Source organism: Rhinopithecus bieti, unplaced genomic scaffold (assembly GCF_001698545.2).
Source record: "Rhinopithecus bieti isolate Rb0 unplaced genomic scaffold, ASM169854v2 scaffold_5025, whole genome shotgun sequence".
Classification (NCBI taxonomy): domain Eukaryota; kingdom Metazoa; phylum Chordata; class Mammalia; order Primates; family Cercopithecidae; genus Rhinopithecus; species Rhinopithecus bieti.
In genome coordinates this window covers 509,828-524,203 of record NW_016804637.1, presented here as the reverse complement: position 1 = coordinate 524,203, position 14,376 = coordinate 509,828, and the positions used below count along the sequence as shown (strand labels likewise).

General features: G+C 50.9%; 1 protein-coding gene across 1 annotated transcript in view; it reads left to right on the top strand.

Moving 5' to 3' along the window:
• The window catches only part of LDLR (low density lipoprotein receptor), a 43,336-nt gene extending 30,459 nt beyond the window's left edge, over window positions 1-12,877 (top strand). The window contains exons 12-17 of the mRNA XM_017869485.1: window positions 418-559; window positions 694-846; window positions 2,694-2,864; window positions 7,914-7,991; window positions 9,897-10,054; window positions 11,642-12,877. Coding sequence (XP_017724974.1) covers window positions 418-559; window positions 694-846; window positions 2,694-2,864; window positions 7,914-7,991; window positions 9,897-10,054; window positions 11,642-11,677 — 738 coding nt within the window. The 3' untranslated portion in view covers window positions 11,678-12,877. The remainder of the gene's footprint in view (window positions 1-417; window positions 560-693; window positions 847-2,693; window positions 2,865-7,913; window positions 7,992-9,896; window positions 10,055-11,641) is intronic.
• Window positions 12,878-14,376: the final 1,499 nt, after the last annotated feature.

Genomic DNA, 14,376 nt, shown 5'->3' with positions numbered 1-14,376 from the left:
AAAAAAAAAAAAAAAAAAAAAAACTAGTTGTGGGCCAAGCATGGTGGCTCACACCTGTAATCCCAGCACTTTGGGAGGTTGAGAGAGGCAGATCATGAGGTCAGGAGTTCGAGACCAGCCAGGCCAACATGGTGAAACCCCATCTCCACTAAAAATACAAAAAATAGCCAGGCGTGGTGGCACACACTTGTAATCCCAGCTATTCAGGAGGCTGAAGCAGGAGAATCGTTTGAACCCGGGAGGTGGAGATTGCAGTGAGCCGAGATTGGGTCACTGTACTCCAGCCTGGGCAACAAGAGTGAAACTCTGTCTCAAAAAACAAACAAACAAACAAAAAAACTAGTTGTGGTGAGAGGGTGGCCTGTGTCTCATCCCAGTGTTTAATGGGATTTGTCATCTTCCTTGCTGCCTGTTTAGGACAAAGTATTTTGGACAGATATCATCAACGAAGCCATTTTCAGTGCCAACCGCCTCACAGGTTCCGATGTCAATTTGTTGGCCGAAAACCTACTGTCCCCAGAGGATATGGTCCTCTTCCACAACCTCACCCAGCCAAGAGGTAAGCGTGGGTTAGCCCCACCACCCACCTTGAAACCTCCTTGTGGAAACTCTGGAATGTTCTGGAAATTTCTGGAATCTTCTAGTCCATCTGATGATCTCGTTCCTGCCCTGACTCTGCTTCTTCTGCCCCAGGAGTGAACTGGTGTGAGAGGACCACGCTGAGCAATGGCGGCTGCCAGTATCTGTGCCTCCCTGCCCCACAGATCAACCCCCAGTCGCCCAAGTTTACCTGCGCCTGCCCGGACGGCATGCTGCTGGCCAAGGACATGAGGAGCTGCCTCACAGGTGCGGCACACGCCTTGTTTCTGTGTCCTGTGTCCTCCAACTGCCCCCTCCTGAGCCTCTCTCTGCTTCTCTGTGAAATGGGTACCTCTAAGTCATTGTGAGGACTCGTGAGTCGGGATAACCATACTTTTCTTTTCTTGGATGGACACGTCAGCACTGGGCTGGACATTTACCCAGTTCCCCTTTGATGCCTGGTTTCCTCTTTCCCAGACCCCTGAAGAGGTGATATGATTTCTGACAAGGGCCCTGAGGGAGGAAATGGTCCCCTTTGTTGACTTTTATTTCTCTTTTTTGAGATTTGCTCTGTTGCCCAGGCTGGAGTGCAGTGGTGCCATCTTGGCTTACTGCTGCCTCTCTTACTGGGTTCAAGCAATTCTTGTGCCTCAGCCTCCCAAGTAGCTGGGATTACAGGCATGCACCACCACGCTTGGCTAATTTTTGTATTTTTAGTACAGACAGGGTTTCTCCATGGTGGCCAGACTGGTGTCGAACTCCTGACCTCAGGTGATCCACTCACCTCTGCCTCTCGAAGTGCTAGGATGACAGGCGTGAGCCACCGTGCCGGGCCCCCTTTGTTGACTTTTCTCATCCTCTGAGAAAGTCTCAATTGAGGCCAACACCTCCCTCAAGCGAATTGAATCTCCTTTTGAACAACAACAAATAACAATATGACCCAGATGTGGTGGCTCACACCTGTGGTCCCAGCTACTTGGGAGGCTGAGGTGTAAGAATTGCTTGAGCCCAGGTGGTCGAGGCTACAGAGAGCTATAATCACACCACTTCACTCCAGCCTGGGGGACAAAGTGAAACCCTATCTGAAAAAAGAAAAAAGAAAAAGAAACAATATGATCACAAAGTAGATATTCATGGTGTTTATTTTGAATACTCTTTTTTCCATTATTTTTTTTTCTTTGAGATGGAGTCTTGCTCTGTCGCCCAGACTGGAGTGCAGTGGCAGGATCTTGGCTCATGGCAACCTCTGCCTCCTGGGTTCAAGTGATTCTCCTGCCTCAGCCTCCTCAGTAGCTGGTACTACAGGCACGTTCCACAATGCCTGGCTAATTTTTTGTATTTTTTAGTAGAGATGAGGTTTCACTATGCTAGCCAGGATGGTCTCGATCTCCTGACCTCGTGATCTGCCCGCCTCGGGCTCCCATATTGCTGGGATTAGGGGCGTGAGCACTTTTTTTGAGGCGGAGTTTCTCTCTTATTACCGAGGCTGGAGTGCAATGGCATGATCTCAGCTCACTGCAACCGCCGCCTCCTGGGTTCAAGCGATTCTCCTGCCTCAGCCTCCCGAGTAGCTGGGACTACAGGCATGTGCCATGACGCCTGGCTAATTTCCTATTTTTAGTAGAGACGGGGTTTCTCCATGTTGGTCAGGCTGGTCTCGAACTCCTGACCTCAGGTGATCCGCCCGTCTCGGTCTCCCGAAGTGCTGGGATTACAAGCTTGAGCCACTGCGCCCGGCCTTTATTTTATTTTTTTATTTTTTGGTTTCTTTTTTTTGATACAGGATCTCACTCTGACGTCCAGGCTGGAGTGCAGTGATGGGATCATAGCTCGCTGCGGCCTCTACCTCCTGGGCTCAAGCGATCCTCCCACCTCAACCTCCTGAGTAGCTGGGAGTACAGGCGTGCACCACCACACCTGGCTAATTTTTTTGTTGTTGTTGTATGTAGAGATGGGATTTTGCCATGTTGACCAGGCTGGTCTTAAACTCCTGGACTCAAGAGATCCTCCTGCCTTGGCCTCCCAAGGTCATGTGAGACTTCTCATTAGGCGCACACTTATGAGACAGGCTTGCAGGCAAGTGGCACTCAGAAGACGTTTATTTATTCTTTCAGAGGCTGAGGCTGCAGTGGCCACCCAGGAGACCTCCACCATCAGGCTCTTGGTCAGCTCCAAAGCCATAGCGACACAGCACACAACTACCCGGCCTGTTCCCAACACCTCCCGGCTGCCTGAGGCCACCCCTGGTCTCACCACCGCAGAGACAGTGACGATGTCTCACCAAGGTAAAGGCTGGGCCTTCCCTGGGCCCCTCTTCCCCAGGAGATGGGCCCCTTCAGTGGCCACCAACATTTTGGTCACGAGATGGAGTCCAGGTGGCGTCCTCACTTCCTTGCTGACCTTCTCTCACTTGGGCCACGTGTCTCTGGGCCCTCAGTTTCCCTATCTGTAAAGTGGGCCTAATACCAGTTCTTGCCCTCTTTGCAAGGATTAAATGGGCCAAATCATATGAGGGGCCGGGTGCTTTAAGCTCCTGGTTCCCAAAGTCAGCCACACACAGTCTGGGTCCTGAAATTTTATCAAGGCACATTCGTTGCCTCACCTTCAGGCATCTGCCCAAAAATGCCAGGACTCAGGCAAGGAGAGGGAGGGATTCCTCAGTACGCAGCTTTTCACAGAGGCTCCAAAAGGCTAAGGAATCCAGTATATTTTAACAGAATTTTACAATTTTTTTTTTTCAGATGGAGTTTTGCTTTTGTTGCCCAAGCTGGAGTGCAGTGGCATGATCTTGGCTCACCACAACCTCTGGCTCCTGGGTTCAAGCGATTCTCCTGTCTCAGCCTCCCGAGTAGCTGGGATTACAGGTATGCGCCACCATGCCTGGCAAATTTTGTGTTTTTAGTACAGACGGGGTTTCTCTATGTTGGTCAGGCTGGTCGTGAGCTCCCAACCTCAGGTGATCCACCTGCCTGAGCCTCCCAAACTGCTGGGATTACAGGCGTGAGCCACCACACCTGGCCTTTTTTTGTTTTTTTGTTTTTTTTTTGAGACAGAGTCTCGCTCTCACCCATGCTGTAGTGCAGTGACGCGGTCTCGGCTCATTGTAACCTCCGCTTCCCAGGTTCAAGCGATTCTTCTGCCTCAGTCTCCCAAGTAGAGTAGCTGGGATTACAGACATCGCCGCCATGCCTGGCTAATTTTTGCATTTTTAGTAGAGATGGGGTTTCACAATGTTGGTCAGGCTGGTCTCAAACTTCTGACCTCAAGTCATCTGCCCGCCTCGGCCCCCACCAAGTGCTGGGATTATAGGCGTGAGCCACCGCACCGGGCCTACAATTTATTTTTTGGTTACTCACACCTGTAATCCCAGCACTTTGGGTGGCCAAGGTGGGAGAATGGCTTGAGTCCAGGAGTTCAAGTCCAGCTTGGGCAACACAGCAAGACCCTATCTCTACTACAAAATAAATAATAAACTAGTATTTTTTCCTTTTAAAACCCAACTATTCAACATGGTAATGCAATATATTTTTAAAAATTCTTTTTTTCTTTTTTTCTTTTTTTTTTTTTTTGAGACGGAGTCTTGCTCTGTCACCCGGGCTGGAGTGCAGTGGCCGGATCTCAGCTCACTGCAAGCTCCGCCTCCCGGGTTCACGCCATTCTCCTGCCTCAGCCTCCCGAGTAGCTGGGACTACAGGCGCCCGCCACCTCGCCCGGCTAGTTTTTTGTATTTTTAGTAGAGACGGGGTTTCACTGTGTTAGCCAGGATGGTCTCGATCTCCTGACCTTGTGATCCGCCCGTCTCGGCCTCCCAAAGTGCTGGGATTACAGGCTTGAGCCACCGCGCCCGGCCAAAAATTCTTTTTTTCTTTGAAACGGAGCCTCTCACTGTCGCCCGGGCTGGAGAGCAGTATCGCCATCTTGGCTCGCTGCACCCTCCGCCTCCCAGGTCCAAGCGATTCTCCTGCCTCAGCCTCCCAAGTAGCTGGGACTACAGGTGGCCACCACCATGCCCGGCTAATATTTTTGTATTTTTAGTAGAGACAGTTTCACAATGTTAGGCAGGCTGGTCTTGAACTCCTGACCTCGTAATCCACCCGCCTTGGCCTCCCAAAGTGCTGGGATTATAGGCGTGAGCCACCATGCCTGGCCAAAACTTTTTTATTTTTATTTTTTTGGGACACGGTCTCACTGTGTACCCCAGACTGGAGTGATAGAGCACTGTCACAGCTCACTGCAGCCTCAACCTCCCAGGGACCAGGTGATCTTCCTGCTTCAGTCTCCCAGGTAGCTGAGACTACAGGCATGAGCCACCACACCCAGCTCATTTTTGAATTTTTTTGTAGAGACGGGTTTCGCCTTGTGGCCCAGGCTGGTCTCCAACCGGGCTCAAGCGATCTGCCCACCTTGGCCTCCCAAAGTGCTGAGATTAATGCAATTTAAACAAAATTTTGGCCAGGCGTGGTGGCTCACGCCTGTATTCCCAACACTTTGGGAAGAAAAGGCGGGCAGATCACTTGAGGTCAGGAGTTCAACCTGGCCAACATGGTGAAACCCCCAGTCTACTAAAAAAACACAAAAGTTACCTGGGCATAGTGGTGGGCGCCTGTAATCCAAGCTCCTTGGGATGCTGAGGGTAGAGAATTGCTTGAACCTGGGAGGTAGTGAGCCAAGGTCATGCCACTGGACTCCAGCCTGGGTGACAGAGCAAAACTGTCTCCAAAAAAAAATTTTTTTTTTTTTTTCAAATCATCACAGTATAGCCAAGGTCTGGCCACTTACTTTTGTAAATAAAGTTTTATTGGAGCCAGTGGTCCAGTGAGGCCGAATCCTGCAGGTGTAAGATCATAGCCTATCCTTGAAAATGTTGATATTTTGTTCATTGGGGGATTTTTTCATTAATTTTAAATTTTAAAAAATAACATATGAAAGGTCAGTGTGGAGGTGCATGCCTGCAGTCCTAGCTACACCCAGAGGCTGAGGCAGGAGACTTGCTTGAGCCCAAGAGTTGAAGTCCAGCCCGGGCAACATAGCAAGACTCCCATCTCTAAAAATAAAAATAATGCATTAGAATATTATTGGATTCCTGGGCAGGGCACAGTGGCTCACGCGTGTAATACCAGCACTTTGGGAGGCTGAGGCGAGCGGATCATCTGAGGTCAGGAGTTTGAGACCAGCCTGGCCAACATGGTGAAACCCTGTCTCTACTAAAAACACAAAAATTAGCCAGGCGTGGTGGCACACGCCTGTAATCCCAGCTACTCAGGAGGCTGAAGCATGAAAATCGCTTGAATCCTGGAGGCGGAGTTTGCAGTGAGCTGAGATTGTAACATTGCACTCCAACCCTGGGGGACAAGAGTGATACTCCGTCCCCGCCCCCCCCCCCCCAAAAAAAAAAAATTATCGGATTCCTAACCTTTTTGGCTCCTCCTTTAGTTTGGGCACTGGGGTGAGGGTCTGGCTGTCTTCATCCTGTAAGACCTGGCCTCACTGTCCTCCCTGGATGTGATGAGACCCAGGTACGGGTCAGGACGTCATTCATTTGTCCACCAGAGGGCGCCCAACCTGCTTTGAGCTGCTGGGAAATGGTGCGCCTGGACTTCTAGCAAACAAAAAAAAAATGGCACATCAGCAAATTTCAGACCATTCTTTTTTTTTTTTTCCCCAGAGTAGCTGAAACCTTTGTTCAGTTACAAGCAGCATAAAATGGTAACTGCCTGGGAGAGGCCAGGAAACCTTCTTTCTTGGGGGAGGTGGGGCACTGCTAGAATTCCAGACCGGCCCATCCAGAACTCCTCAAATTTGGCAAAGAAGCCATTCATTCATTCATTCATTCATTCATCCATTCATTCATTCATTCATCCATTCATTCATTCATTCATTCGTTCGTTCGTTCATTCATTCATTCATTCGTGTAGAGATGAGGGGGTTCTGGCTATGTTGCCCAGACTGGTCTCAAATTCCTGGCCTCAGGTGATCCTCCTGCCGTGGTCTCCTAATGTGCTGCGATTACAGGCGTGAGTCACCGTGCCTAGCTCTAGTGGACTTGAAATGTTGACTTGCCCAGGGCCTTTATGTTGAATGGCCCAGGTCCACTTGCATGGTTCTGTACCAAGGTTATCCCCATCCCATAATTCCTGGGACAGTTGATGCAGGACAATCAGCCTCCGTGCCATTCAACCTCAGGACTGAGCATGCTGGGTACTGTGGGGTCCGAAGGTGGCTCCCCTGTCCCCTTCAAAATACACTCATTGTTTTTCTTTTCTTTTTTTTTTTTTTTTTTTTTGAGATGGAGTCTTGCTGTATTGCCCAGGCTGGAGTGCAGTGGCACGATCTCGGCTCACCGCAACCTCTGCCTGCTGGGTTCAAGTGATTCTCCTGCCTCAGCCTCCTGAGTAGGTGGGATTACAGGTGCCTGCCACCATGCCTGGCTAATTTTTGTATTTTTAGTAGAGACAGGGTTTCACCGTGTTGGCCAGGCTGGTCTTGAACTCCTGACCTCAGGCAACTTGCCCACCTCAGCCTCCCAAAGTGCTCGGATTACAGGTTTGAGCCGCTGGGCCTGGCTTTTTTTTTTTTTTTGAGATGGAGTCTCGCTCTGTTGCCAGGTTGAAGTGCAATGACGAGATCTTGGCTCACTGCAACTCCATCTCCCGGGTTCAAGTGATCCTCCTCCCTCAGCCTCCCGAGTAGCTGGAATTACAGGTGCCCGCCACCACGCCCACCTAATTTTGTACTTTTAGTAGAGACAGGGTTTCACTATGTTGATCATGCTGGTCTTGAACTCCTGAGCTTAGGTGATCCACCCGCCTCAGCCTCTCAAAGTGCTGTGATTACAGGCGTGAGCCACCACGCCCGGACCAAAATATGCTCGTTTTAATAAAATGCAGAGATAAGTTGACAAAAATTTCACCTGCGACCTTGTCAACCGCCTGGAATGAAAGCCTCTGCGGCCCTCCCCTAAAGACTCATCAATGTGAGGCTCAAGAACCTTCTCAGGCTGGGCTCGGTGCCTCATGCCTGTAATCCCCACACTTTGGAAGGCTGAGACAGGAGGATCACTTGAGGCCAGGAGTTCAAGACCAGCCTGGGCAACATAGTCAGACCCCTATTTCTATCCTCCCCCCCAAAAAAACCTTCTTAAACTGGAATTGAGTCCCACAACTTTGATAACTCATAAATAAGCCCGTGTGGCCTCTCGCAGACTTGGGAAATTCTCCAAGTGCCCAGGGAGATGTGCTGGGCACTTTCCTGGCTGTCAGTGCCGTCCTCTGCCTGCTCCATTTCTTGGTGGTCTCCCTTTAGACCTGGGCCTCACTCTTGCTTCTCTCCTGCAGCTCTGGGCAATGCTGCTGGCAGAGGAAATGAGAAGAAACCCAAGAGTGTGGGGGCTCTGTCCATCATCCTCCCCATTGGTAAGTGCGGGCCAGTCCCCCAGCATCCCCCAGGTCACAGCCTCCTGCAATGTGACCTCGTGCCTGGCCGGCTGGGCCTGTTCACCTTTTCTCCGGGGCAGGGTACAGCCCCACTGAGTGTCCTTTATCACCCCGACAGCCTCTCCCGGCTTCGGGCTGACAGTGACAAGATCAGACAGCTAAGGGGTCAGATGGAGGACGTGGAGCTGGGTCCTGTGCTGCGGAAATGGCCTCACCCAGACTTGAGTGCCTTCTGGGGAATTGGTTCTCTTGCAGGGGACTGTGTGGAGAGGCTCATTCTCGCTGCCTCGCTCATGCTTATCCTAACTCACATCACATTTCTTTTTTCTTTTTTTCTTAAATTTTAAGAAAAAAGAAATTTAATTTTTTTTAGAGCAGAGTCTTGCTCTGTCACCCAGGCTGGAGTGCAGTGGCGCAATCATGCCTTGCTGTAGCCTCAATGTCTGGGCTCAAGTGATCCTCCCACCTTGGCCTCCCGAATAGCTGGTACAAGCCACTGTACCCCGGTTCCTATTTCTTAAAAAGTCACAGCCTTGTGTGTGGCTAATCCTGGACAGAAATACGGAAGAAGTCAGCTACTTCTGGGGTGTGGCTCACCCAGTGGGCTTCAGGTTAGATATTCCTTATACTTACGAGGCTGGCGCCGTGGCTCATGCCTGTAATCCCAGTACTTTGGGAGGCTGAGGTGGGTGGATCGCTTGGGCTTAGGGCTTCGAGACCAACCTGGGCAACATGGCGAAACCCTATTTCTACAAAAGATACAAAAATTAGCTGGGCAGGTGACACTTGCCTGTGGTCCCAGCTACTTGAGGGGCTGAGGCAGGAGGATTGCTTGAACCTGGGAGGTCAAGGTTGCAATGAACTGAGACTGCACCACAGCCTGGCGACAGAGCAAGACTCCGTCTCAAAAAAAATAAATAGATAAAATTCTTATGGATAGATTGGCCTATTTTCTGTTTGTTTGTTTTTTCTTTTTGGTGTTTTTTTGGTGTTTTTTTTTTTGAGATGGAGTCTTGCCCTGTCACCCAGGTTGGAGTGCAGTGACATGATCTTGGCTCACTGCAACCTCCACCTCCTGGGTTCAAGCAGTTCTCCTGCCTCAGCCTTCCGAGTAGCTGGGATTACAGGCACTCACCACCACACCTGGCTGGTTTTTGTAATTTTAGTAGAGATGGGGTTTCACCTTATTGGCCAGGCTGGTCTCAACCTCCCGACCTCAAGTGATCCACCCAACTTGGCCTTCCAAAGTGCTGGGATTACAGGCGTGAGCCCCCACTGTCAACGCAAAAAAAAAAAAAAAAAAAGTAGCCGGACATGGTGGTGCATGTCTATAGTCCCAGCTATTCAGAAAGCTGAGTTGGGAGGATCCTTTGAGGCCAGGAGGTTGAGGCTGCAGTGAGCTATGATGATGCCACTGCACTCTAGCCTGGCGCACAGAGCAAGACACTGTCTCTCTTTTTTTTTTTGTTGACGGAGTCTTGCTCTGTCACCAGAATGGAGTGCAGTGGTGTGATCTCAGTTCACTGCAACCTCCGCCTCCCGGGTTCAAGCAATTCTCCTGCCTCAGTCTCTCGAATAGCTGGGACTACAGGTACCCGCCACCATGCCCAGCTAATTTTCGTATTTTTAGTAGAGACGGGGGTTTCACCATGTTGGCCAGGCTGGTCTCGAACTCCTGACCTCATGATCTGCCCGCCTCGGCCTCCCAAAGTGCTGGGATTACAGGCGTGAGCCACTGCACCCAGCCTGCAAGACTATCTCTAAACAAACATAAAAGACCAGGAGTCCAGGTTATAGTATGATGCCCGTGTTTTTGCTCCAGCCATGGAGCTGGGTCTCTTGTCTTGAGGGGAGCTGTGTGACAGAGTGTGCCTCTCCCTACAGTGCTCCTTGTCTTCCTCTGCTTGGGGGCCTTCCTCCTCTGGAAGAACTGGCGGCTGAAGAGCATCAACAGCATCAACTTTGACAACCCTGTCTATCAGAAGACCACAGAGGATGAGGTCCACATTTGCCGCAACCAGGACGGCTACAGCTACCCCTCGGTGAGTGACCCCCTCTAGAAGGCCAGAGCCCATGGCGGCCCCCTCCCGGCTGGAGGCATACGATTCTCAAGGGACCAGGCTGAGGCTTCCCCAGCCCTCCAGATCGAGGACAGCATTAGGTGAATGCTTCTGTGCGCTCGTTCAGAATGTCAGCGGACAACAGCCTCGGTGATGTAGAGGAACGCTGGATCAGCGAATAGAGTTCCATCAGATGGTGACAGAGCAAAGAAAGTCAAAAGGAGTTCAGAGGTCGGGTGTGGCGGCTCAGGCCTGTAATCCCAGCACTTTGGGAGGCCAAGGTGGTGGATCACCTGAGGTCAGGAGTTCAAGACCAGCCTGCCCAACATAAGGAAACCCCGTCTCTACTAAAAATATAAAAAATTAGCTGGGCGTGGTAGCAGGCGCCTGTAATCTCAGCTACTTGGGAAGCTGAGATAGAAAAATCGCTTGAACCTGGGAGGCGGAGGTTGCAGTGAGCTGAGATCATGCCACTGTACTGCAGCCCGGGTGGCAAGAGCAAAACTCCATTTCAAAAAAAAAGGAGTTCAGAGGCTGGACACGGTGGTTCATACATGTGATCCCAGAACTTGGGGAGGCTGAGCAGGAGAATCACCTGAGCTCAGAGTTCATGACCAGCCTGGGCAGCATGGCAAGACCCCATCTCTGCAAAAAAATAAAAAATTTAGCCCAGACAAGTGCCTATAGTTACAGCTACTAGGGAGGCTAAAGCAGGAGGTCAAGACTGCAGTGAGTCGTGATTGCAACACTGCACTCCAGCCTGGGTGACAGAGCAAGACCTTGTCTCTTAAAAAAACAAAACAAAACAAAACTCAAAGAAGGGTTTCCAGAGGGCTGGGAGGGAGGAAGGGAGAGGCGGTTTTTTTGTGCGTATTTTTTGTTGTTGTTGTTGTTTTTTTGAGACAGGGTCTTGCTTTGTCACCCAGGCTGGAGTACAGTGTTGCGATCTTGGCTCACTGAAACTTCTGCCTCCTGGGTGGGTTCAAGCAATTCTCATCCCTCAGCCTCAGCCTCCTGAGTAGCTGGGATTACAACACTATGCCCGGGTAATTTTTGTATGTTTAGTAGAGATGAGGTTTCGCCATGTTGCCCAGACTGGTCTCGAACTCCTGACCTCAAGTGATCCACCCGCCTTGGCCTCCCCACATGCTGGGATTGCAGGCATGAGCCACCATGCCCACCTTGATCTTCAGACAAGGGGTTTAGGGTAGGTAGGCTTCTCTGAGCCAGAGGAACAGCCTGTGCAAAGGCCCTGAGGCTGGACCGTGCCTGTTGGGTTTGAGGCCGTTGTAGCTAGAGCAAAGAGAGGGGTAAAAAGGCAGGAGGCGACCAGGCTGGTTGTGCAGAGCCTTGTGGGCCACCGGGGAGGACTTTGGCTTTTGCCCTGAGAGCGGTGGGAAGTGACTGAATCATGTACTCACCGTCTCCCTCTGGCGGCTCCTGGGGGAACATGCTTAGGGATCAGGATGTGGGAGGCTGCCGAGCCCAGGAGGTGAGAAGTAAGTGGCCTCCGGCCGAGTTTCCTGAATGCTGGACTGATAGTTTCCGCTGTTTACCATTTGTTGGCAGAGACAGATGGTCAGTCTGGAGGATGACGTGGCGTGAACATCTGCCTGGAGTCCCGTCCCTGCCCAGAACTCTTCCTGAGACCTTGCCGGCCTCGTTTCAGTCAAAGAGAAGACCAAAGCATTGCCTGCCAGAGCTTTGTTTTATATATTTATTCATCTGGGAGGCAGAACAGGCTTCGGACAGTGTCCATGCAGTGGCTTGGGTTGGGATTTTTGGTTTCTTTCTTTCCTTGTGAAGGAGAAGAGAAACAGGCCCAGGGGTGCCAGGATGACACCTCCATTTCGAAGTTTTGAGTTTCCACCGTGACACAATCCTCAAACATGGAAGATGAAAGGGCAGGGGATGTCAGGTCCAGAGAAGCAAGTGGCTTTCAACACACGACAGCAGATGTCACCAACGGGACCCCCCAGCCCTGCCTCGTCCACCAATCTCTAAGCCGAACCCTTAAACTCAGGAGTCAACGTGTTTACCTCTTCAATGCAAGCCTTGCTCAACAGCCAAGTTAGCCTTTGCCCTGTCACCCCCGAATCATGGCCCACCCAGTGTCTTTCAAGCTGGGCTTGTACCTTCCTCAAACCAGGAAAGGGATTCATGGCGTCGGAACTGATCTGGCTGAATCCGTGGTGGCACCGAGACCAAACTCATTCACCAAATGATGCTACTTCCCAGAGGGAGAGCCTGAGTCTCTGGTCACCCTTGATATTTATTAAGTGCCTGAGACACCCGGTTACCTTGGCCATGAGGACACGTGGCCTGCACCCAGGTGTGGCTGTCAGGACGCCAGCCTGGTGCCCGTCTTCCCCACCCCACCTCCATTCCTGTGGTCTCCTTGCACTTTCTCAGCTCAGAGTTGTACATTGTGTAAATTCAGCATCTGTGTTATTTTGCACTGTTTTCTGTCGTGTGTGTTGGGATGGGATCCCAGGCCAGGGAAAGCCCGTGTCAATGAATGCCAGAGACAGAGCGGGGCAGGTTGACCAGGACTTCAAAGCCGTGACAGCCATTGTCTTCTTTATGTCTGCTCACCTAGTGCCTCCACTACTCTGCAAATGCCTCCAAGCCACTCACCTCCCCGATCTTGTCACTGATGGGTATGTGTTTAAAACACGCATGGTGAGGCCGGGCGCAGTGGCTCACGCCTGTCATCCCAGCACTTTGGGAGGCCGAGGAGGGCGGATCATCTGAGGTTAGGAGTTCGAGACCAGCCTGGCCAACATGGTGAAACTCTGTCTCTACGAAAAATACAAAAGGTAGCCGGGTGTGGTGGCGGGCGCCTGTAGTCCCAGCGACTCGGGAGGCTGAGGCAGGAGAATCGCTTGAACCCAGGAGTTGGAAGTTGCAGTGAGCGGAGATCGTGCCATTGCACTCCAGCCTGGGTGACAAAAGCGAAACTTGTTTCAAACAAAACAAAACAAAAAACATGCCTGGTGCATCAGCAGCCTGTGGCCTCTGGCCAAGCATGGCAAGGCGGAGGTGGGAGGATGGTTTGAGCTCAGGCATTTGAGGCTGCTGTGAGCTATGATTATGCCACTGCACTCCAGCCTGGGCAACATAGTAAGACCCCATCTCTTAAAAAATGAAGTTGGCCAGACACAGGTGCCTCATGCCTGTAATCCCTTGTAATCCCGGCACTTTGGGAGGCTGAGTCAGAAGGATCACTTGATCTCCTGACCTCGTGATCTGCCCACCTTAGCCTCCCAAAGTACTTGCATTACAGGCGTGAGCCACCATGCCCAGCCAACGCCTGGCTAATTTTTGAATTTTTGGTAGAGACGGGGTTTCACCATGTTGGTCAAGCTTGTCTTGAACTCCTGACCTTGGGTAATCTGCCCACCTCAGCCTCCCAAAGTGCTGGGATTACAGGTGTGAGCCACCGTGCCAGGCCAGCCTCGCTCCCTTCTTTCCTCTGTTTGTGGATTGGACTCCCCAGGAGAAGGACACAGGAGGGGAAGACTTTCAGGAGTTGAAGACCAGGCCCGAGCAACAAAGCGAGATCCCATCTCTACAAAAATCAAAAAGTTAAAAATCAGCTGGGTGCGGTGGTACATGCCTGTAATCCCAGCTACTCGGGAGGCTGAGGCAGGAGGATCACCTGAGCCCAGGAGGTAGAGGCTGCAGTGAGCCACGATTGAGCTACTGCACTCCAGCCCGGGCAACAGATCAAGACCCTATCTCATAAATAAAACTCTAAAAAAAAAATAAATCCTCCGGTCTGGATCGTTTGACTGGACTTCAGGTTCTTTCTGAAATTGCCCTAAATGTTACTGTTGCACTGATGACCCGAGAGAGTGACAGCCTCCCTCAGATTCCCGGTGTGAAGATGTCACAAGGGCTTGGCCGTTGTCCCCAGGGACGAAACACTGTGCCCCCGCAATGCAGGGAACCATGACAAGCCTTTCTGGTTTCGGAGCATGTAAATGCGTCCCTGTACAGATAGTGGGGGTTTTTTGTTATGTTTGCACTTTGTATATTGGTTGAAACTGTTATCACTTATATATATATATATACGTATACATAAAATCTATTTATTTATGCAAATCCTGGTTGCTGTATTTGTTCAGTGACTATTCTCGGTGCCCTGCGTAGTGGGTTATTGTCTCTGAAATGCCTCTTCTTTATGTACAAAGATTATTTGCACGAACTGGACTGTGTGCAACGCTTTTCAGGAGAATGATGTCCCCGCTGTATGTATGAGTGGCTTCTGGGAGATAGGTGTCACTTTTTAAACCACTGTA